The 23,325-nt window shown below is 37.5% G+C and overlaps 1 protein-coding gene across 1 annotated transcript in view; it reads left to right on the top strand.

Annotated features, from left to right (window-relative positions):
- Positions 1–23,325, top strand: part of OVCH1 (ovochymase 1) — a 54,856-nt gene that overhangs the window by 12,516 nt on the left and 19,015 nt on the right. The window contains exons 9-18 of the mRNA XM_045364933.3: positions 427–514; positions 6,605–6,738; positions 8,101–8,238; positions 8,350–8,477; positions 9,281–9,374; positions 10,577–10,705; positions 12,791–12,865; positions 14,106–14,286; positions 20,334–20,406; positions 20,851–21,046. Coding sequence (XP_045220868.2) covers positions 427–514; positions 6,605–6,738; positions 8,101–8,238; positions 8,350–8,477; positions 9,281–9,374; positions 10,577–10,705; positions 12,791–12,865; positions 14,106–14,286; positions 20,334–20,406; positions 20,851–21,046 — 1,236 coding nt within the window. The remainder of the gene's footprint in view (positions 1–426; positions 515–6,604; positions 6,739–8,100; positions 8,239–8,349; positions 8,478–9,280; positions 9,375–10,576; positions 10,706–12,790; positions 12,866–14,105; positions 14,287–20,333; positions 20,407–20,850; positions 21,047–23,325) is intronic.

Genomic DNA, 23,325 nt, shown 5'->3' with positions numbered 1-23,325 from the left:
GCTGGGACTACAGGCATGGACCACCACACCTGACTAATGTTGGCCAGGCTTAGTCTCAAACTCCTGACCTCAAGTGATGCACCCGCCTCAGCTTCCCAAATTGTACTTTAGCATCTTTAGAGGAAGGTGTTTAACCTTACCCAAGACAGCCTAGAAAGAGATGGGAAAGTTGGATAAATATTACATCTGAAGAAGTGTTTTAAAAAGTTTCTATTTTGATTCAAATTATGGTGAATTCAGAAATGTTTTTAAAGTCTGTTTGCAAATACAACGTCTAAATCATAGCCTCTAAAAATATTTGCATTCCCATAAATATCAATGAAATGAATAATATAAATTGTACAGCTTCAGGCTGGCCTCTGGATCATTTTGAAATGTTATCTATGGGTGAGGAAAATGATTGACTTCTTTCCTGTGTTTTTGAAGATTGTAAACCTCAGGGGACAGTGTTATTTGGAGAAAATGGGAAGATTCGTTACCCCCATTCCAAAGGAGATTACTATTGTCATAATTGGTATGTATCCCACATAGGCGTGATTCCTGGGGCGTTTCCTCCCACAAAATGGGACAGTTTAAAAGACTCCACTTTGGCAAATTTTTTTTTTTTTTTTTAGATAGGGTCTCCCTATGTTGCCCAGGTTGGGCTTGAACTCCTAGGCTCAAGGGATCGTCCCACCCCAGCCTACTAAGTAGTAGGGATTACAGGGACATGCCACCATACCTGGTTTATTTTGGCAATTTTATCTAGTATTTCCAGTTCTAATATAAAAGTATATGTTTCATCTGATATTTTTAGGTTGGTGAATATTTACTCATTAATGTAAATCATCAACCTGAATAGTTATTAAACTAAAGTTTGCTTGAATTGATGTATTCAAATATGTAATACTGATAGCATCTGGTAATGACATTGCTATGGGATTTAGTGATTAATTCTGTCACATTTATTTCTATAATCATGGTAATATTTTGCTTAGCATCACCTAGAAGATGGAAAATAGTTCATGTCCTATAAGCTTTAGTATCTTTTTACAAATTTTCTACATACCCTGTCCTCTAAAATATATCTAAATATAGCTAAAAATATCTTTAAGTTTTAGAAAATTGTTCTGCAAGTATCTCATTTTCTTAAGTGATCTAAATTCGTTCTTAAAATTGTACTGAGAATTGAATAGTGTACTTCAAAGATAACAGTTCTACAAGTTTATAATCTGGTAAAAAGAGCTAGACAAAAATAACTATACTACAAAACAAGAGGAAATAAGCTTTATAATCCACACATCCAAGAATGTGCACACTACAAAAAAATAGAGACTAATTGTCTTTGGTGTGGTTTTTAAGGTGCATGTAGAGTGGTTAGAAGTGTGGGGAGAGATATAAATGTTATAATGGAAAAGATGGCATTGAAATGAGGCGTTGAAGGATAGTTATGATTTTATAGCTCATGAGGTCTTTGGTGGTTCTAATACTGAAGATTTCAACAGATGGAGAAGCAGGAAAGAGGTCATTCTAGGCCAAGGGAATTAGGTATAAGCAATGTCAAGGAGGTGGGGAAGATTAGGGTTGTTTGGGTTCTGAGTATCCCACTGTGACTGGACAACAATGTGAATGGGAACTGGGGTAGCAGTGGATGATGAGGATGGAAAGGATGATCGGGACTTAATTGCAAAGGACCTTAAGTTCCATGCAGCGAGATTAGACCGTATGCTACAGTCAATGGGTATGCTAAAACTAAAATGATGGAAAGATTATAACTTTCAGAACTAATGTAAAATGAATATAAATATTTATTTCAAGTACAGATAGAAAAGATGTGGCTTAATTTCAGCTCATAATTTAAAAGGCTTAATGGTCTAAACTGACTTTGTCTCAGGCAAACTTGTGATGATAGAATGCCAATAAAGCTTTTGCCACCTTTGCTTAAGCTATTGGAATAATATTTAGAACAAGAGTTTAAGAAACTATTTTATTAGAGTCTCAGGGAAGGGACCTCTAGGGTACAATCTTTAGACAGAGAGATTGATAAGCCAGAATTTGTCTGAAGGACAATGACCAAGATGGGAAAAATATTTAGAACAATGTTTTGCGAGATATGGTTGTGGGAACCATAATATTTTTTGATACAGAGAAGACTGAAGAGGAGGAAGGAAGTGTCTTGATTTGTCTTTGAGGCTACTAAAGAAGCAGAATTTGACTTATTCTGAATGATTGCAGAGCTGAAAACTAAGATTACTGAGTAGAAGTTAGAAGGCAGAGTTCAATTCAATATGAAGTCATTTCTTGTTTGAGTCATTTCTGAAATTAACTAGCCTGCTTCAGGAAGTAATCAATGCACTTGATAAGTGGATATTTGAGCAAAGTATTTGTATATTGGGTAAGAGACATGCAGATGGCAGCCTACTTACCCTCAAACACAGAGACTCAACTTAGACAATTAAGCATTTCAGAGATCTCTGCAAGAAAATGTTTCAAGAAAAGGAGGGTTATTGTAGAAGTAAAAATCAAATCAAATGCCATTGCATATGGAAACTCAAACTTCTTGAACTGAGCAGAACTGTAGGATCAAAAGTCATATTCATAATGGGTTAAGTGACTGTTGAAAATTTAGTATCCCAAATAATCAACACATTTTTATTGAACCCTTAGGATGTGTAAAACACCGTCTTAGGTGCTAGAGATACAGCAGTGAATGAAACACACGAAAATGCTTGCCTTTGTGGGGCAAGTTAGAAGGTGGAAATGGGATAATTTTTAAATGTTACATATAATAGTAGAAGGTAGTAAATGCTATACCAAAAAATAAGGCAAGAAAGGGAGGTGGAGAATGAGAGTATACAATATCAGAGAGGGTGGTTAGAGAAGACCACAATATAAAGATGACACTTGGAAAAAAAGACTTGGATAAAGCAAGGGCGGAAATTATATGATCATTTTGGAAAGGAACACTCCAGGCAGAAGGAATGGTAGGTGTGAGACAATAATACATTTGATATACTTGGGGAACAGCACAGAGAGCAGAGAACCAGAGCTGAGTGGCTGGAGAAGGGCAATGTGGCCAAATTATTTCGGACTTACAGGGCATGAAGAGAACTTTGAATTTTTCTGTAAGGGAGATAGAGAGCCATTGGAGGATTTTGAACAGAGGAAGATCATGATCTGACACATTTCAAAAAGACCACTTTTATTACTGGGTTGCAAATAGACTGTAGGCAGGCAAGACCACAAGCTGGGAGACCAACTACTGCAATAGTGCAGGTAAAAGATGATGCAATCATCCAGGTAAAAATCTAGCTTTGACTACATTTGTAGAGGTGGTGAAGAGTGGTAGGGCTGTAGGATTTGCTGATGAGTTGACAATTTGGGTTTTGAGGGAGAATGAGATCCCCATATGAGTAAACTAAGGGTTTTTAACCTGAGCTATTGGAAGAATAGAACTGTTGTCTGAGATGCAAACGTTGGGGCGGTGGCTTTTAGACAGTAGAGTCAAGAGAGGCATTTTTTTTTTGTTTTGATAAAGTAGACTCAACTGTGCTTACGGACAGAGAGTGAGAGTTAAGAGTCATAGGAAACACATAGAAATGTGAAGTAAGCTTTCAGAGAACACAACAAATAAAGAAGGTTTGGCATTGAGAAGAGGGCAGAATAATTCCTTTTCTGGGAAAGCAACAAAGAAGGTAATCTATAAGAAAGTTGAAGGAATTTACACTGGATGTCTTAGTTATCACACGAGATTTTAATTGCTTCAACTTTAGAAGATGAAGTAGAGATAAAATAGCTAAGATATTAAATAGTTTATAGGGACTAAAGTAAGGAGTCAACCAGAGATTAATAAGACTTTCAATAGCAGTAAAATCCAATTAGTTTTAGCATCTATTTATACTATATTTCAATAAATCAAGACAAAAAATTCATTGTAAAATACAGCTTCAATAGGAGAAAACAAAATTCCCAAGATAGGTTCATATAAGGCTGAGTCACCAAAGACTATCTTCAGTGTAAGGCTAAACAAGGTGTAAACCCACCCACACGGAAAGTTACATGCCTCAACCTTGGCACTAGCTGTAGGGAGAGGTAAAAAATTCTTCAAGAATTTGAACCACAGGTTAATACTCGTGCAGATCTATCATCTAAATTCACACCTCAAGTATAGGCCAAAGCACGTCAAGCAGAAAAATTTGGCACTGTGAAGTTGATAGTGTGCAATGTGACTGACAGAAGTGTATACAGATACTGCCCGGAAGAACTCTTTCAATTCAGGTCTACAGAAATCGTAAGACTCCTTTGTAAGATGCATTCTAATTTTAGAATGTGAAAATGTGGGAAAATTGTGTTTTAGAAATGAGGTATAGGGCCAATTTGCACAGTTAGTGACTTCTTCAGCATGCTGAGTAGCCTTAGATACTGAAAGGGTTTTGTAAATTCCAACTGGAGCTAACTAGGAAATCATAAGGCAGACAGAGATAATATAAAGGAGAGAGTTACACAGTCCCTCCAAGCCTCTCTGTATTCTGGTAGGTGGTAGCTAGATTCTCAGAAATGACAGATACCATCCAGGTTGCCCTCCTTCCTTTCATACCCATGGGAGATATTGCATTTCTCAGAGCCTAGATCAGTACCTGTCACATAATTAATGTTCTATAGATTATTTGAATTAATAAATCAATGGTTTGTTTGGGGACCCCTCTCTCACTTAACTTGACCAGACCTCAAAATCCTTTTAAAACAGCAATCACGCCGGGCGCGGTGGCTCACGCCTGTAATCCCAGCACTTTGGGAGGCCGAGGCGGGCGGATCACAAGGTCAGGAGATCGAGACCACGGTGAAAACCCGTCTCTACTAAAAATACAAAAAATTAGCCGGGCGCGTTTGTGGGCGCCTGTAGTCCCAGCTACTCGGGAGGCTGAGGCAGGAGAATGGCGTGAACCCGGGAGGCGGAGCTTGCAGTGAGCCGAGATCGCGCCACTGCACTCCAGCCTGGGCGACAGAGCGAGACTCCGTCTCAAAAAAAAAAAAAAAAAAACAGCAATCACTAATAATAAATCAAAGTTGGCATAGATTTGAAACCTATTTTTCATCTTTGAGCTAGAGATTTTGAGGCCGAAAATAATTTGATGATGGAACAATTTGAGAAAGTACCGGCCTTTGAAGTCATAAAGCCTAAACAGTTCCACTTATACAAGAGACGTGATGAATCTTTTATTATCAATGCCAGGTTTCCCATTTGGAAACAGAGGGATAATTTCTCTCCTGCCTACCTCAGAGAGATGTAATGAATCTCAAAAAGGATGATGGATTTGGAGTGCTTTTTTCCATTGAAGTGCTTGGCAAGTGAGCTTTATAATATTTTAGACAGCTTATTTTTACATCTATATTCAGGATGATGGACTTGGATAGAAAAACACTAAAGTAAAGAGTTTCCGGCTGGGCACGGTGGCTCAGGTCTGTAATCCCAACACTTTGGGAAGCCGAGGTGGGCAGATCATGAGATCAGGACCAGCCTGGCCAATATGGTGAAACCGTGTCTCTACTAAAAATACATAAATTAGCTGGGCATGGTGGTGCATGCTTGTAGTCTCAGCTACTTGGGAGGCTGAGGCAGAAGAATCGCTTGAACCTGGGAGGTGTAGGTTGCAGTGAGCTGATATTGCACCACTGCATTCCAGCCTGAGTAATAGAGTGAGACTGGAAGGAAGGGAGGGAGGGAGGGAGGGAGGGAGGGAGGGAGGGAGGGAGGGAGGGAGGGAGGGAGGGATTCCAGTTAAGGAGATGTCTGGTAAAAAAAAAAAAAAAAAAGAAAAAGAAAAAAAAATTATTAGTGTTTGCTTTTTGGAACCTGGGCATAAAAGACTTGACTAATTCCTAAAGTCCTTATTAGTAAAGGGCAGTGAGGCTGTTAACAGGTCTAAGGTAAAGACTGCTGAATTTTGGAAAGAGTTAATTCGAACATGTTAGATTCTAGGTAAGATTGCTTTGCATTCAGGTGAAGGTGAGACATGGAAGAAGCTAGGATTTATGGCCCACTAGGATTTATTTTCTTGAATAATAAATTTATGTATGAAAATAAAGGTAAGGGATTATTTTCGTACTCTCTCAAGTTTAGATATGCTTTTAAAAATGTTAGTGAAAAGTCACAGCTGACCTTACTGGGAGTTAGAGAGATGACATTTTAACTCAGGGACTGTGACTTAGGATGACTTCGGAATATGTGGCTGTTTAAGGTTAGCAAACACTGCATGGTCAATTCATAATTCATGAGAATCATAATTCAACCTCTGGATGAATAGTATGAATTTTAATTAGGTGAATAACTCAGATGAATCTTAGGTTTCTTCAATTTATAGATCAAAATTCTAGCATTTCATAACTAAATGAAATTTAAGGGGTGTTTTCTGGTCATTCTCCAATTAATACTCATCTATTTGTCAGATAAATGTTATCAATTTGAGCACAAATTTTTCTCACAATGTTCCATTGCCTTTTATCTTCTAGTATTCTATAAAATTGTATTGTTGTTGAGTTGTGAGACAAAGCACGGGTGTTAGATTTTATTTATCAAATCTGATTCTGCCATTTGTTATATTTTCTTCACCTTCCCCTATCCCAGCTTATATGTTTGGAAAATAATGGTACCAAAGGATAAAATAATCCTGATAAAATTTACAAGTTTAGACATGGAAAAGCCAGTTGGATGTGATCATGACTATGTATCTTTACAATCAAGCGATGGAGTGCTTATTAGTAAGTATGTTACATTTGTTTTTATTTATCATTTTAGAGTATCTGAAAGACCAAAGAGATACTAAAGGATGTAAAATAAAATTTCTGGCTGCTCTGCCTATGGAGTAGCCATTATTTAATCCTTTACTTTCCTAATAAACTTTCTTTCACTTTACTTAAAACAATAAAAATAAAAAATAAAATTTCTTTTATTGTACCAAGGGCAATGATCTCATCTTGCACACTGTTCCCTTCTAGAAGGGTTAAGGGGAGGATAGGAAGAGTGGAGACAGTGGTCAGCACACTGACTATTCTCTTCAGTGTTTTTCTAAATTAGGAACCAGATCCCACATTTCTCTCTCAAGTTCAATAACAGTGTTGAATGCAATTGATGTCACAGTTGTCAGAAAACTTCCTTTTGAGGCAATTTTTTTTATTATTTTTATCACAAAAGTGGGTACATGTTTACCAAATTTGATAAATACAGATGAGCCAAAGGAAAAAAATATAAACCATTCATAACCCTGTCACCTAGAGATAATCTCTATTAGCTTTTAGAGGTGTATCTGTTTACACATACACTTTGAACTTCACATTGTTTGATATAATTTCCTTCTCATAACACAAATGATCATTTCATGTCATTCAATTTCTTTTATTGAGTACCTCTTATAAGCTATATAAACATAAGCAATATATCTAACTTTGTTGAAATACTCTGTGTTAACTATGATAGAAGCTCTCTAGAGCTGGTATAGACCTGGATCTCTAGATCTCTATAAGGTCAATGGTTAGGACAAATGTCTCTTCACACATATGTGACAGGAAGCTATAGACAAAGTACTGTACTAGGGGTTATAATATTTATTGTCTAAATTATTTCATGCTCAGGCCTGCTATTTACACAGTAATTATTCTTTCAACCAATCATTTGTTAAAAATTAACTATATGTGGGATACCATACCAGGTACTGGACATTTTTCGAGAAAAAGCACTCTCTGCCCAAATAAGTTGTAGTTTGAGGTAATCAAACATGTAACACAAAGTTGGAAATACCATTAGAACAGGGAATGTGCTGTGCTGATTCAAAAAAGGTAGCTCTTATTTCGAGTGGTTGTCTGGTAGAGTTTTTCGGGAAGCTGAATTTTGAGTTAGGCCCTGAAGAATGAGTAGAATTTGAACATGACAGACTGGGGGGTGAGAAGGCAACTGGAATAGCAAAGTCACTGAAGCAGGGAATGTTGAATGATCAAAGGGCCATTAAATAGTTTAGTGTGTTTAGACCAGAGATCTCATGGAAGATGATGGAAAACAAAACAAACATGGATACGTTGCCACCACTCTTTAGTCATGTTATTTCACTTTCCTTCACTTCTTTTAAGGTAAGATCTGTGGAAATATATTGCCCTTACCATTGCTGACAGAGACCAGTGAGACCACGGTTCCATTTGTTTCTGATACAGAAGACAGTGGCCGTGGCCTTGAGCTTACCTTTACTGCCATACAGAACTCAGACGCAGGTGAGTGTTTCAGGTATTTAATTCCCTGCCATTTTCCCTTGATGTGGGTGGGGAAGAGGAGGAGGAAATGCCTTTGGCCATTCACTTTGAATTTCCCCAATGCTTCCACAGGGTCAGGTTGTGGAAATGTGGCTATATTGGTAGAAGGGACAAATCACTCTGCCAAGTATCCTGATTTGTATCCCAGTAACATAAGGTGTCAGCAGTTCATTCGTGCTCCAGAGAAACACATTATAAAGGTAGGCAACTGAGGAATCACTCTACCTCATAGAGGATACAGTTACCTTAGTTAGGCAGAACTTAATTCATCTGGATTGTTAAATTGCTATTATGACTAGGAGCTTCTTTTAGCCATATGCTTTTTTTTTTTTTTTTTTTTTTTTTAAACTCTGAAAAGAGATCTGTGTGTGTGGTTTTGAAAACGTTCAGTGGTTTAAAAGTATATACAATGAAAAGTAAGGCTCCTCATCAGATTCCCATTCTACCCCTGGAGACAAACACTGATAACTTACTAGTGTCCTTGAGCATTTACTTGTGTGTGTGTGTGTGCGTGTGTGTGTATCCTATTTTGAGCATTTACTTGTGTGTGTGTGTGTGTGTGTGTGTGTACTTATGCTACTTGGCAATGCCTTGTTCACTGAAAAATATCTCAAAGATCTTTCCAGATGAGCCCACAGAACTCTTTTTAATAACTGCATATTGTATGATATTTCAGAACACATTAAACCAGTTCCCTATTAACAGATGTTTATTGAGTTTCCAGTCTTTGGTCATACCAGCCGTGATGCCATGAATATCTGCCAGTGTCTTTGGACACATGTGGATATGTATGATTCCCAGAAGTAGACTTGCTAGGTCAAAGGGTTTGCACATTTAAACGTGGTAGTCATTGCCAAATTGCCCTTCAAAGAGACTGCAATTATTTACACTTCTATGTGAGAGCATATGAGGATATAACAAAGAGCCTTTAAATACGCAGAGGTAAACCCTTTAAGCTTCTCTCTTCTCTGACCATTTCCCTGGTTATGTTTCATTTGTACAGTTGACATTTGAGGACTTTACTGTCAAACTTAGTCCAAACTGTATTTATGATGCTGTTGTGATTTATGGTGATTCTGAAGAAAAGCGCAAGTTCGGTAGGTAGCCTTCACCCTTCAAATATGAAAGTGTTAGACTAATCAGAGTAGTTGTAACATGGACTGACTTCCTTGGATACCATAGGTAGAGTGGGAATATGAATTTCTTGCTCTGGAAACTCAGAATGCCATACAACTTTAGCTTTAAAACCTATGAGCCATACTCGGGAGGCTGAGGCAGGAGAATGGTGTGAACCCGGGAGGCGGAGCCTGTAGTGAGCCGAGATCGCGCCACTGCACTCCAGCCTGGGCTACAGAGCAAGACTCCGTCTCAAAAAAAAAAAAAAAAAAAAAAAAACTATGAGCCAGCAACTAATTTGCATTCCATTTTAATGGAAATGTGCAAAATGTAAAGATTGTTTCAGACTATATGTAAAGTGAAAAGGCAGTCCCCAGAGAAAGGATAAAATGGTAACAGTGAGTACATTTTTGGCAGTTATTTAAGGTAAATTTTAAAGCTTCCTTTTTTCTGTATTCCTTCTGTTGCTAATATTTTGATATTTGTGTCCAAGAAAAGTAACCACAACCTATAATTTCTATGTAGGTATAACAATTAATTTTAAGACTTTTAAAACTTTAAATACACTTTTAGTTGTGACCTAACAATTTACTGAGTTTGAAGATTTAACGTCCAGCCCCCTAACCACTTTTGTAGGAGCTAGTATCTGTCCTTCAGCTAGATGTTTGTGTGGGTTAGAGGCCAGGATTATAGATTGGCTTGGAATATTTATTTAGACATTAAGGGCAGGTTAGTGAGAGCACAATGCCATGATTCTGCAGAACAGTGCTTGTATAGTGTGAGGTTTCCATGAAAGTGACTTCGAGTGTTACCTCTCTTATAAAGTATGCTTATGTCCTGTTTGGAAAAAGGAATATACCAACTTGGGTGGTTTTTTTCTTATTATTTTTAACTCACCTCTTCTTATTGTCTACAAAGTAATAACCAGTTGAGTTTCCGTGCATACTGGAAATCAAATGTCCTTATTTTAGAGCTTTTTCTGTGTAATTGAAATTACAGTGCATTGTTATTGTGAAACTAACATTTAATTCTCACATGAGATGTAAGGGTATGCATACAAATGCAAAAAAAAAGCTGGAGAAAACTAAAGTGGTTGATTAGAAAATCGGGTGATTATTTTACTCGGTAATCTGATTTTTTTTCAAATTATAACTGTAAATCAAACTTTCCCAAAATTTTTCAGCTAAACTTTGTGGAATGTTGACCATCACTTCAATATTCAGTGCTAGTAACATGATGGTGATTTACTTTAAAAGTGATGGTAAAAATCGTTTGCAAGGCTTCAAGGCTAGATTTACCGTTTTGCCCTCAGGTGAGTATAAGCACTTATGGACTTTTGCTTATGAAAATGGTTACAGGGAAGATTATTTAGCTGTGTTTGCCTAAATGTAGGATAGCAATCCCCTCAGTAAGCATAACAAAAATGCAGATTTCTGGATCCACCCCCAGAGACCTAGATTCTGTAGATCTGGGATGGGGCCCAGGAATCTGTGCTTTAGGAAGCACCTCAGGTAATGCTCAAGAAATGGCATCCACTGGAACATAAAGATTCCACATGCCACACACAGAAAGAAGATAATTAGGATTAAAGAAGGTAATTCAGAAATGAGATTGACTGGCTCTGTTTTACCAAGTTAGGGGGTTTTGAAGAATTAATAGGTATCCTGGCATTCTGGAAGATAAAGTACACGCTACTCAGACAAAAAGAATATCATATGCAAAAACCCTAACAAAAGAGAATGGATAAGAAAACTACAAATAACTCAACATGTTTTGAGTTTTGGAGAGAACATTAGGAAAGGCAGGAGTGAGATCATGTTGAACATGAGGCATTAAATTATAAGTGCCAGAGTGATAGGATAGCTAGCTAACATTTGATTATTTGCTCTGTAGCAGGTATTCACTGAGCATTTCACATGCATTACCTCATTTATTCCTCCTTACATACATAGGAGCTATGTGCATTGCTCTCCTCTCACCAGTGAGGGAACTGAGGCTTTGAGAAGTTAAGTAACGTTCCCAAAGATGCACAGCTGGCAAGAAATGGAGTCAGAACTTGGTCTCTCTGACTCCAGAGTAATCTGGAAGATTATGAATGAACTTATATGCAAGAAAAATACTAAGAAAATCATTGTAAATAATGTATTCTATATTTTTTTATTATATATACCCTTGCAGGGATGGAATATATGAAGGAAGCCAAGTCCAGTATTGTATTAGTCAGCGTTCTCTTAGACACACACACACACACACACACACATATATATATGTGTGTGTGTGTGTGTGTTTATTAAATATTACATCATGTAAGTAAATATTTAATATATGTGTGTGTGTATTTATTAAATATTAACTTACATGATCACATGTAAGTTACATGATCGTGTGTGTGTGTGTGTGTGTGTGTGTGTGTGTGTGTAAGTATTAAGTTACATGATCACAAGGTCCCACAGTAGGCTATCTGCAAGCTGAGGAGTAAGGAGAGCCAGTCCGAGTCCCAAAACTGAAGAACTTGTAGTCCAATGTTCTAGGGCTGGAAGCATCCAGCATGGAAGAAAGATGTAGGCTGGGAGGCTAGGCCCATCTCTCTTTACATGTTTTTCTGCCTGCTTTATATTATCTGGAAGCTGATTAGATTGTGCCCACCAGATTAAAGGTGGATCTGCCTTCCCTAGCCCACTGACTCAAATGTTAAATTCTTTTGGCAACACCCACACAGACACACCCAGGATTAATACTTTGTATCCCTCAGTCCAATCAAGTTGTATCCCTCAATCCAATCAAGTTGATACTCAGTATTAACCGTCACAAATATGATTTTCAGGATCCTAGCTTGAATGGTGAGGTGAATGGTAGAAGCCACTAGATGATAGAGAAATGTAAGAACAAGACTATATTGACTCTTAAAATCACTTGGTTCAATTTAAGACGTGTAGATATTAGCTTGTGGGAAATCCAAGTGGGGATATCTAAAAGTCTTAGGTTAGGATTCAGGAAAGAGATTTAGATTGAAGAGAGAAATTTGGAAGTCATCTACATGTAGATGAATAAAAACAGAGTAATGAAAATTACCTTGGCAATATATTTTCAGGCTAAAAAATGAGATCCTGAAAAAAAGACATATTGGAAACAGACAGCCATCAATATATAAGGAAAACCTTGAGATTAACATCAAGAAACCAAGGAAGGAAGAAGTACTTAAAAGAGCCAGATGCCACAGGGATATTAAGAGATATACAAGAAATCACATTTCTGGGATCTGGCATCTAGTGTATGAATGGTTGTGTTAGTAAGATCTACAGTAGAGTAGTTTTATGATTTACCAAGGTAAGCAAGTGGGGTCAGTTAGTGCAACTTCTCTAATTACTTTCAATTAAAATTTTGTTTTCTTCTACAGAGTCTTTAAACAAAATTGAACCAACATTACCTCCCCAAAACAATCCTGTATCTACTATAAAAGCTATTCTGCATGGTGAGTTGACGACACGTTATTATTGTTTAATCTTTTTTCTTCATTAACTAGATGTCTCTTTTGAAAGTCCTTATCTTATATTTGCTATAACTCCACAGTGAAGAAGAATGAGTCTTGTATTTAGGTTCGTAAAACGTCCAGAGTCCTATTTGGATTTATAGTTAGACTTATAAGTAGAGGGAAGAACAAATAAGCTTTAGGTTAGGAAGAAAAGGGTATAAAGCAATGTTTTGTCCTCGTCTATTCCTCTACAAACTTAATATCTAAAATGACTTCTATAGTCAGTGTGGGGCAAAGGGAGAAAACAAAGGTTTTTTTATTTTAAATTCACACTGGCATCTTTTAATTTTCTTATGCTCTAAGGCATCTGGGTAAATACTATGATCCTTCATTATTCCACACGCATGTATTGAATATGTTTAAGTTGACGGACTGGAATAGAAAGTTGCATAAGGAGCTATCAGAGAAGAAAATATCTGCCTCTTGCTGGAGGGTTGGAGAAGGCTTCCTGGAGGTTAGCACTTGGGCTATGGGTCTCACCAACTCCTGATAAGAGAACAGCATTTAGATGCCTGAGCAAATTTGATATGTTTGACGATTAGTACATGGATTCATACTGTGAGAATGAGAGCTAAAACAAGAAGATATAATGAAGAACCTTATGTACTCTCCTAACAAACTTGAAACTTTCCTACTAGAATGTAAGATCCATGAGGGCCAGTATTTGTATCATCTGTTCTATTCCACCAATAATATATCACCAATGTCTAGAACAGTGCCTAGCAAACGGCAAGCACTAAATAAATTTTGCTAAATGAATAAATAAAATTCTGGGGGCCAGTCCCTAAAATTCTGGCTGCCTAGCATAGTCACCTGGGCAGGCTTCTTAAAATCAGACTTTTCATACAAAAAACTAGCCGGACGAGGTGGCGGGCACCTGTAGTCTCAGCTACTCGGGAGGCTGAGGCAGGAGAATGGTGTAAACCCGGGGGGCGGAGCTTGCAGTGAGCTGAGATCTGGCCACTGTACTCCAGCCTGGGCGACAGAGCAAGACTCCGTCTCAAAAAAAAAAAAAAAAAAAAATTCAGATTTTTCAGAGGTGAGTTTCGGGAGTCAATATTATTATTAAGCCTATCTGATGTTTGAGACTCACTACTGTTAACTATGGCAAGCTATTGGAGAAATGTGTTCTAAATTACTGCAACCTTATGGGTCACTGATTTCATCTTCTTTACTGTAGATGTCTGTGGCATCCCTCCATTTAGTCCCCAGTGGCTTTCCAGAAGAATCGCAGGAGGGGAAGAAGCCTGCCCCCACTGTTGGCCATGGCAGGTGGGTCTGAGGTTTCTAGGCGATTACCAATGTGGAGGTGCCATCATCAACCCAATGTGGATTCTGACCGCAGCCCACTGTGTGCAATCGTGAGTAAAACTGGTATTTTACCAATGTATTTAGCACATGCATTTATAAGTAATGCCTAGGACACAAGGCTGACTACTAAGATCATCCAAACTAATTCTAAAACGAAAATCTTCTTTTAGTGTTTCTTCTGCATAGCCATCTAGCTTATATTTAAACAATGTCATTGAAGGAAAAGTTGATCAAATCTTGACTGCTCATCCCATTTAAAGAGATCTCTTATTATGTAGAGTTGAAGTCTCCTTCCCAATTGCAGAAATCCATTGGTCTAAATGTACTGTAGTTCCAAAACTAAGTTGGGTTCTCCTTTCACGTGATAGTTCTTTCTATATTTGAAGACTCCTCTCACATTCCCATTTAGCTTAATCTTTAAGCTAAGTGCTCATGGTTCCACTGTTGGTTGTTAGTAATTCCAGATGCCTTACCACACAAGCCACCTTCCACTGGATTGGTTTAGGATTGTTCCTTTGCAAATATGGATCATGTCAGTGGAAAGCACAATAGAATAACCTACCACTTTGATTATTGCACTATTGGGGAACTAAAATTTTGGTTAATTTTTAAATGTTCTTAAATTGTGAAATCTTCCATTGTATGAAATAATATACATAATATATTTGTAGTTTAAAGAATACATATTAATGTTAAATGAACATTTGTATTGCCAGCATCCAGTTTAGGAAGAATCTTTATACTTACCTTTCAAGACCCCTTAGAATCCCTCTCAAGAAATACTATGCTAAATTTACAAGGAAAAAAACTAACAACCCTATCAAAAAGTGGGCAAAGGGTATGAACAGACAATTCTTAAAAGACATTTATGTGGCCAACAAATATATGAGAAAAAGCTCAATAACATGGGTCATTAGAGAAATGCAAATCAAAATCACAATGAGATACCATCTCACACCCATCAGAATAACAATTATTAAAAAGTCAGGAAACAACAGCTGCTGGTGAGGATGTGGAGAAATAGGAATGCTTTTACACTGTTGGTGGGAGTGTAAATTAGTTCAACCATTGTGGAAGACAGTGTGGCGATTCCTCAAGGATCTAGAACCAGAAATACCATTTGACCCAGCAATCCCATTACTGGGTATATACACAGAGGATTATAAATCATTCTACTATAAAGACACATACACACATATGTTTATTGCAGCACTATTCACAATAGCAAAGACTTGGAACCAACCCAAATTCCCATCAATGATGCATGGTTAAATAAAATGTGGCACACACATACCATGGAATACTATTCAGCCACGAAAAAGAATAGATCATCTCCTTTGCAGGGACATGGATAAAGCTGGAAGCTATCATTCTTAGCAAACTAACGCAGGAACAGAAAACCAAGCAACGCTTGTTCTCACTCATAAGTGGGAGTTGAACAATGAGAACACATGGACACAGGGAGGGGAAAAACACAGGGGGTGGGAGACAAGGGGAAGGAGAGCATTAGGACAAATACCTAATGCATGTGGGACTTAAAACCTAGATGATGGGTTGATAAGTGCAGCAAACCACCGTGGCACATGTATACCTATATAACAAACCTGCAGATTCTGCACATATATCCCAGAACTTAAAATTTAAAAAAAATCAAAAGAGAAAAAAATGCTATGCTAAATTTCTTAAATGCTGTATTCATAGCTTTGCTTTTGGGGGATTTCAATATATATGTACCCCTAAAACAGTATGTCATTTGGTTTTTCTTGGTTTTGATCTTTATGTAACAGAACTGCTGTTTATATTCTTGTGTCTTACTTCATCTCCATAATACCTTGTATAGATTAAGCCATGTGACTGTGTGTAACTGTACTTTGTTTTCGATCCAGACTAGTTAAAGCCATCCCTTGTTCTGGGCATTGGTATTTTTGAAAAGTTTCCCAAATGACTCTAATGTGCAGAGGGTCAAGAACCACTCCCTGCCTCCCAGACCCTATCTTTTTTTGAGAACAGGTTTCTCTCTCACACAGACTGGAGTGTAGTAGCGTGATCATAGCTCACTCTAGTCTTACCTCTTGGGTTCAAGGGATCCTCCCACCTCAGCCTTCTGAGCAGCTGGGACTACAGACACATGCCAACATGCCCGATTTTTGTTTGTTTGTTTGTTTTTGTTGCTGCTGTTGTTGTTTTGGGCTTCTTTGTAGACACGGGGTCTTGCTATGTTGTACAGACTGGTCTTGAACTCTCGGGCTCAAGTAATCCTCCCACCTTGGCCTCCCAAAGTGCTGGGATTACAGGCGTTACCCGCTATGTCCCGCTTCCCTGACCCCTTCTTGATCAGTTCCCTGCTTGCTCCCAGTAGGCCAGCCTCATGGGCTTTTCTGTTGCTCAGATATGCTGAGCTTGTTCCTGTCTCAAGATCATTGTAGTTGCTGCTTCAGGACAGCTCATTATGTTTAGTTGTCAAGTCTCCTCAGGCTGTTCTTGGCTGTAAACTTCTAAGACTTTCCTTGGTCATTTTGAGGAGATCTCATCTGTTATTTTTGTAGAACGTCCCGTTTTTGTCAAGGTTTTACTAGGGTTATAGATTTGGGGGAGGAAGACCACAGAAGTAGCATACTATTCTTATCATATATCAAGGGTACATACAGTCAACATGACTTATCACTGATGTTAACCATGACCATCTGGCTGAGGTAGTGTTTACCAGGTTTCTCTAACATAAAGTTACATTTGTCCCCCTTTCCATACTTACTCTTGGGAAACAAGTCAGTAAAGGTAGCCCACGTTCAAATTATTCCAGCTTTGGCCATTGCGAGCTCTTTCAGAGGTAGAGACCAGCCTTTGGCTTCTGTCTCTTTGATACTCCCTCATATTTTGTAACACTGCAAGATACTTCAGGTCTGTCGTGTGTATTTCCTTCTCAGTTCCTGCACCAGCCATTTCTCCAAGGGGCCCTGGTTCATTTTATTGGAGAATGGTATGACAAATCATGATCTGATGCTGGGCATACCAGTTGCTAGTTGCACATTGTTGGTTCTAGGCCCTCTCAGCTGACAGAGCTAGAAAATACAGGTATGTATACTAACCCATGTATATAAATATATCTATCTGTATCTATTATCAAGCTAAACATGGGTTCATACAATATTTTCAGCTCTAATTCAGTACCACCTGCTTTTGTCTAGGCCTTCTCTCCCTTACAAAAACCTATTTATTTTTTAAGAATTCTATCAATGTGCATTGAATGTACCATGGAAAAGATGCTTCAAGAGTAGCTGATTAATTTGTTAATGTATTAGAAAATAAAATATTAGTATTGAGTACAGAGACACAGAAAAAGTTTTGGTAGATTCCCTTTTCAAATTACATGGTCTATTCTGAGATTTATATGATGAGCCATGTTGCCTTGCAGCAAGATAGAGAATGTAACAAACCTATTCTTCCCAAGATAGATATTCCATGTGATGAATCAATTGAACTTAATCAACAGCTGTAAATGTTTGTGAGCCACTTGTTAGCCACAAAAAGAATTTGTATTTAATTTCATTTGTGACTTCTTAGTTTCTTTAAAAATATGTATTATAATAGTAATGTTTTTGGGGAAAAAGGCAGTTAAAGAAGATTATCAAGTTAGAGCTTAAACTACCCTCTCCATTTATCTAACATACTCTTTTTCTCTAGATGTCATCAATGTTAAGAATGTTTCAATTGTCTGATTTTCTACTAATATTTAAAGATACATGTATATATTTTATAGTATTTGTATATATCACTTTTTTTGCACATAACATTATATCTTACATTTATAGTGGTATGGTAAATGTCTATGTGCCATATTTTTTAATAGTTCACAGTTGCCTAAGTTATTTGACCAGTGAAATGTCTTTTTAAATCTAATCCTTGAAGTCTGTGGATCTTTACACCAGGAGTGTACTAATAATGCTGGTGTAACAAAAACCCTATGTCCTACACGTGCCCTGCCTTTTAGCTTCCCTGGCACTGGTTGACCCTAGTATTAATTCTCAAACTTCAACATACTCCAGAATCACCTGGAGAGCTTCTGATTCTTTAAGTCTGGTGCGAGGCCCGAGCATTTCCTGATGGTGGTGTTCCACACTTAGGAAAATTTGGTGTTCTCATCTTGTTAATTCCACATAGGATTTTGTGCTCACTGGGACTTTTAACTTACTTTTGGAGACCAAGCTTACTTTGCAACTACATATGTGAATCTTCTGTCTAAAATTTAAATCAGCTACTGAAACTTCAGTGACTTACTTTCTGTGATCAAGTCAGGTGGCTCTCTCTTCTTCCATAGCAGTAAGTGACACATGCTCCATTGTTGGGCTGGGGATAAGATCCTAAGACTATAAGAAATGAAATTTTATATGGGAGATGGGGGAAGAAAAGGTGAAGAAATCCATCAATTGATACCTTCAGCTATTTTCCCACTATTGGAAAAATCTCAAGCTTTGTGGTATCACAAAGTGTATGTGGCTTTGGCGTGTTTTTTTTTACAGTGTTCTGCATTAAACTGAAGGATATTTGATGCCTGTACATGCAAAACATCACAAGAAACTGTGTTCTACATTATCAACTCTACCATCATTTTTATTACTTCATTGTATTGTATACACTCTATTCTATATAAAGATATGGAGTAGATTTAAGAAGTTTCATCACTACCAAGTACTTATTTAGAGGGTGACTTTGAAAAAGTTTAATCCTTTCATTAGCATGCATGGCAGATAATAAGAATGATAATGGCTATCATTATGGAGTCATTACCATCTACCAGCTACTTGCCAAGTACTTCACTTGAGTTAGCTCCCTTAATAAAGGCATATTGAAACACATGAGCAAGTCAAACCCATTATGCAAGGAATTGAAATGAGCATGGTTATGACTGGGGAGAAGATGCTTACATGCATTAAGAATCTCTACCTTTGAATAAGGTATATTGAAAATAATTTCAGTAACTTTACTTTTCCTGAAGAAACAGTGTTTAAAAAAAAAATGGAAGAATTAGTCTCCAAGTAGAAGTGACAGTATATTGGTTCCGGTAGAGGGACTCTTCCCTCAGACACTTTTTAAGCTGGAGATTTTGATATGGTAAGTTAATGGATATTGATTCAAACTTCTTAACATCATTTTGAGGTATATCAGAAGTATGCAGAACTTTTCACCCAATGAACACCCATATAACCAACACCGAGATCGAGAAACAAAATATTACATTAACTAGTACCCAGCAGTCGCCCTTGTGCCTCTTCCAGTCATCATTCCCCTAAAAATAATCAGCATTCTGATTTCTAATGCAATAGTTGAATTTTGTCAATTCTCAAACTGATAAATTCCTTTGAACTTTAGTTTCATAACTCTGATTTAACAGAATATGGAAATCTGAGATACGATCCAGTGAGATCATAATTTGGCAATATTGAACAGTAAAATATAGACCAAAAGCTACCTTGTCACAGGTGTAATTTTTTAAACATATTCTTAACATCACTGTGAAATAAAGCTTTAATTATTTTCATTTTTCCTCCTCGACCTAAAAAAGGCTTTGGTAATATTTGGCAAGGTTTCCAATGACACTTTATGGTCAAAAGAAAGGGGCAGGATACATGATCAAGAGCTCCTCTTCACATAGATCAGAAGGCACGATATGGCTTCCCCGGGAGGGAGATCGCAGAGGCAATCGGACAGGGGACTGTTGCCTCGCTGAACTGAGCAGTGCGTGTTAGTAGGGCCAGATGATGGCAGGGCGGTTTCCCTCATGCTGTTCTCCTGATGGTGAGTTCTCACAAGATCTGATGGTTTAAAAGTGTGTGGCTTCCTTTGCTCTCTCTCTCCTGCTTTGCCGTGATAAGATGAGCTTGCCTCCCCTTTGCCTTCTGCCATGATTGTTAAGTTTCCTGAGGCCTCCCCAGCCATGCAGAACTGTAAGTCAATTAAACCTCTTTTCTTTCATAAACCTCTTTTCTTCAGAAAGTCTTCAAAAGACTTTATAGTCTCAGGTAGTCTTTTATAGCAGTGTGAGAACGAACTGTTACAAATGTGTTTTCATGTCAAACTTTCACTGTTCTTCTGTCTCCAGGAAGAATAATCCACTCTCCTGGACCATTATTGCTGGGGACCATGACAGAAACCTGAAGGAATCAACAGAGCAGGTGAAAAAATGTTTTTACAGGTCATTCTGCCTGTACTGTAAATGTTGTCACATGCCAAGGAATACCTTTAGCTAAAATATGTAATTGGTTATTAATCTCCTAGGGCCCTTTTACACTTATCATTTATACCCACATTTAAAAATGTAATTTGAAATTACATTTTCACTTGAGAATTACACGAAGTAGGTCAGAATTGCAAATTTAGGCCCAAGGACACAGGTTTTCAAAGCTTTGTTTCTCCAGCACCACCTTTATCCAGAAGGTGGTTCACAGCCTCCTGCAAATTATAAACCAAGATTGCTCTTTTATATTTAACACAAAGTCTTCTTCATTGCTTAGGTATGTAAGTGCAGAGATTTAAGATTATTTTGGACCTTCAACAAGGAAGTAGCTGGATTCTTTGACTTTCTTACCTTGTAATTTGCTTACTTGCCACTGATACAGGTGAGAAGGGCCAAACACATAATGGCGCATGAAGACTTTAACACACTTAGTTATGACTCTGACATTGCCCTAATACAACTAAGCTCTCCTCTGGAGTACAGCTCGGCAGTGAGGCCGGTATGTCTCCCACACAGCACAGAGCCTCCGTTTTCCTCAGAGATCTGTGCTGTGACCGGATGGGGAAGCATCAGTGGAGGTAAGCATTTTTTGTTTCTTAAACATTAATGCCAATTGTTATTTTTGAAAATAGGTCGTGTAAATGATATCAAGCAGCATCCGCTTCAGCCCCTCTTCTTTCTAAAAGATAGACACCATGTTTTATTTAGCTGTAATAGATCAGCAAGTAAATAGAGAATTAGCTATTTAAAACTTTTCCTTCAGGGTAACTTAGATTATAAATAGGCTAGATTAGCAGTCAACAAATCTTTACTGTAATGGGCCAGATAATAATCCTTTCAGGCTTTGCAGGTCATCTGGTCTCTATCACAACTATTCAAGTCTACCGTTATAGCATAAAGCAGCCATTGGCAGTATGTAACAGAATGGGTTCCAACAGAACTTAATTTATAAAATTTATATTTCATTTAATGTATATGTGTCATGAAATACTGTTCTTTGGATTTTTTTAACCACCTAAAAATGTACAAACCATTCTTATCTCATGGATTGTGCCCATGTTTGGGGGTGGCACAGAATTCATCCACTGGCTGTCATGTGCTCACCCCTGGCTACGGTATAGAACTCTTAAAGGCTTAGTAACACAGTGAAAGATTGGAATGGGTTGATATTTGTTTTGTGCTTCTTATACCATAAGATCATTTTCTTTGTATATTTCCTTTCTGTATGTCATTTATTTGGAATCTGTGAGCTTGAAAGAGAAGGGAATTTATATTTGACTGCTTACAGTGTTGATATTCACTGCTTACTGTGCTACCTGAAGCCAAATTGCACTTTCATAAAAACCTTCACACCCAACACATGAGGAGCTTTTACCATCCCCATTTTACAAATAAGGAGGTTGCAACCCGAAGATTTAAGTAACTTGCTAAGATCCCATAACTAATAAATATCAAAGTGAGGATTTAAGATCGGTGTGGCTCAGCTTATAATCATTCCTTAATGGCTTCTCATTACACATACAATCAAATCTGAACTCCTTAGCCTAGCTTGGAAAGCTTTGTGTGATTGGGCCTCTCCACTTATCTCTTCCACATAATTTCCCTCTTTTTTTCTTGTGGTTAACCTTCAGATACCATGGCCTTTCTCCTTTCGCTTAAACACCAAGCTTGCTCTGCTTTCTGAAGTTCCTCATTTTGTGTCCTTCTACTTGGAGCACTCTTATTACAATCTTGTCACATCTGCCTGCTCATTATTGCATTTTCAACCAAAATATCACTTCCTTTCTTGGCCCACATAGCTGCCACAGGACAGGCTTCCGGTCACATTCCGCACTACCTGGTTTTATCCTCTCACTGCACGTTAATGTATTTGGCATGATTTCATGCAGTCATCTTCTACATCTCACCCACTAGACTGAGAACCTCTTGGAGGCAGATCTGTCATTGAGCACTCTCTCCCCAAGGCTAGAAGCCTACATGGTATTCAGTAAATATTTCTTGGCTTACCAGTTTCAAAGCCCTTGAATAAATGTGCCTGCTCTCTAATACCTTTGACCTTTGCCAATTCCATGACTACCAGGCAACTGAGAGGTAGTTAGTTTTATAAAAGGTGAATTCATTCTTTCCAGCTAGGAGAGGAAATAAATCTTGATTCCTGGGATATGGTCAGTAACACTAAGGGAGATGGTCCCCAAGAAGAGGAGTTTTAGTATATTAAGAAGAATGCAAGATTCAGAGTTGAACTTAGGCTTGATTCTAGTTCTGTCCCATAAGAGCTGTGAGATCAAATTTTCAGAGGTCTGGCTTTTTCATATGTGAGATCAGTGTGATTAACCTGATCTCACATATGAAAAATGTTGTTGTATTAAGTTGGAATAAAACTCTTTATAAATATTAAGATACTATATAAATGTAACGTATATGCTATTAATATTGCCCCAAAAGGTATAGGGCTATAAAATATTAAACTTAAAAAAATTGGTCATAAATCTAAAATGATAGGATGAGTCATGCAAAATACATGTTAACATAGGCCTGCCTAAGGATCAAATATGAAAATAAATTATTTGTGTTTTCTTTAATTGGAGGTGCGATTAGGCTTCAATGACAGTAGATGAAAAACAGGATTATGATTTTTGTTTATATTTGGAAATCATATAAGCATATTATTTGTAAGCAATTATATATTTATATATATAAATATATAACCATATATATTTGTAATTGTATAAGTCATATATGACACCAATTCATATCATGCTGAATTTTTCTTCCTGAATTCTTATGCAGAAATATTTGATACACTAATGTTTAAATTGAAAATAAGCTAGGAAAAAAGTGTTTCTGGTTTTATTCT

Source organism: Macaca fascicularis, chromosome 11 (assembly GCF_037993035.2).
Source record: "Macaca fascicularis isolate 582-1 chromosome 11, T2T-MFA8v1.1".
Classification (NCBI taxonomy): Eukaryota; Metazoa; Chordata; class Mammalia; order Primates; family Cercopithecidae; genus Macaca; species Macaca fascicularis.
The sequence above is the reverse complement of the archived record's forward strand: the minus strand, read 5'-3'. Positions and strand labels throughout refer to the sequence as shown.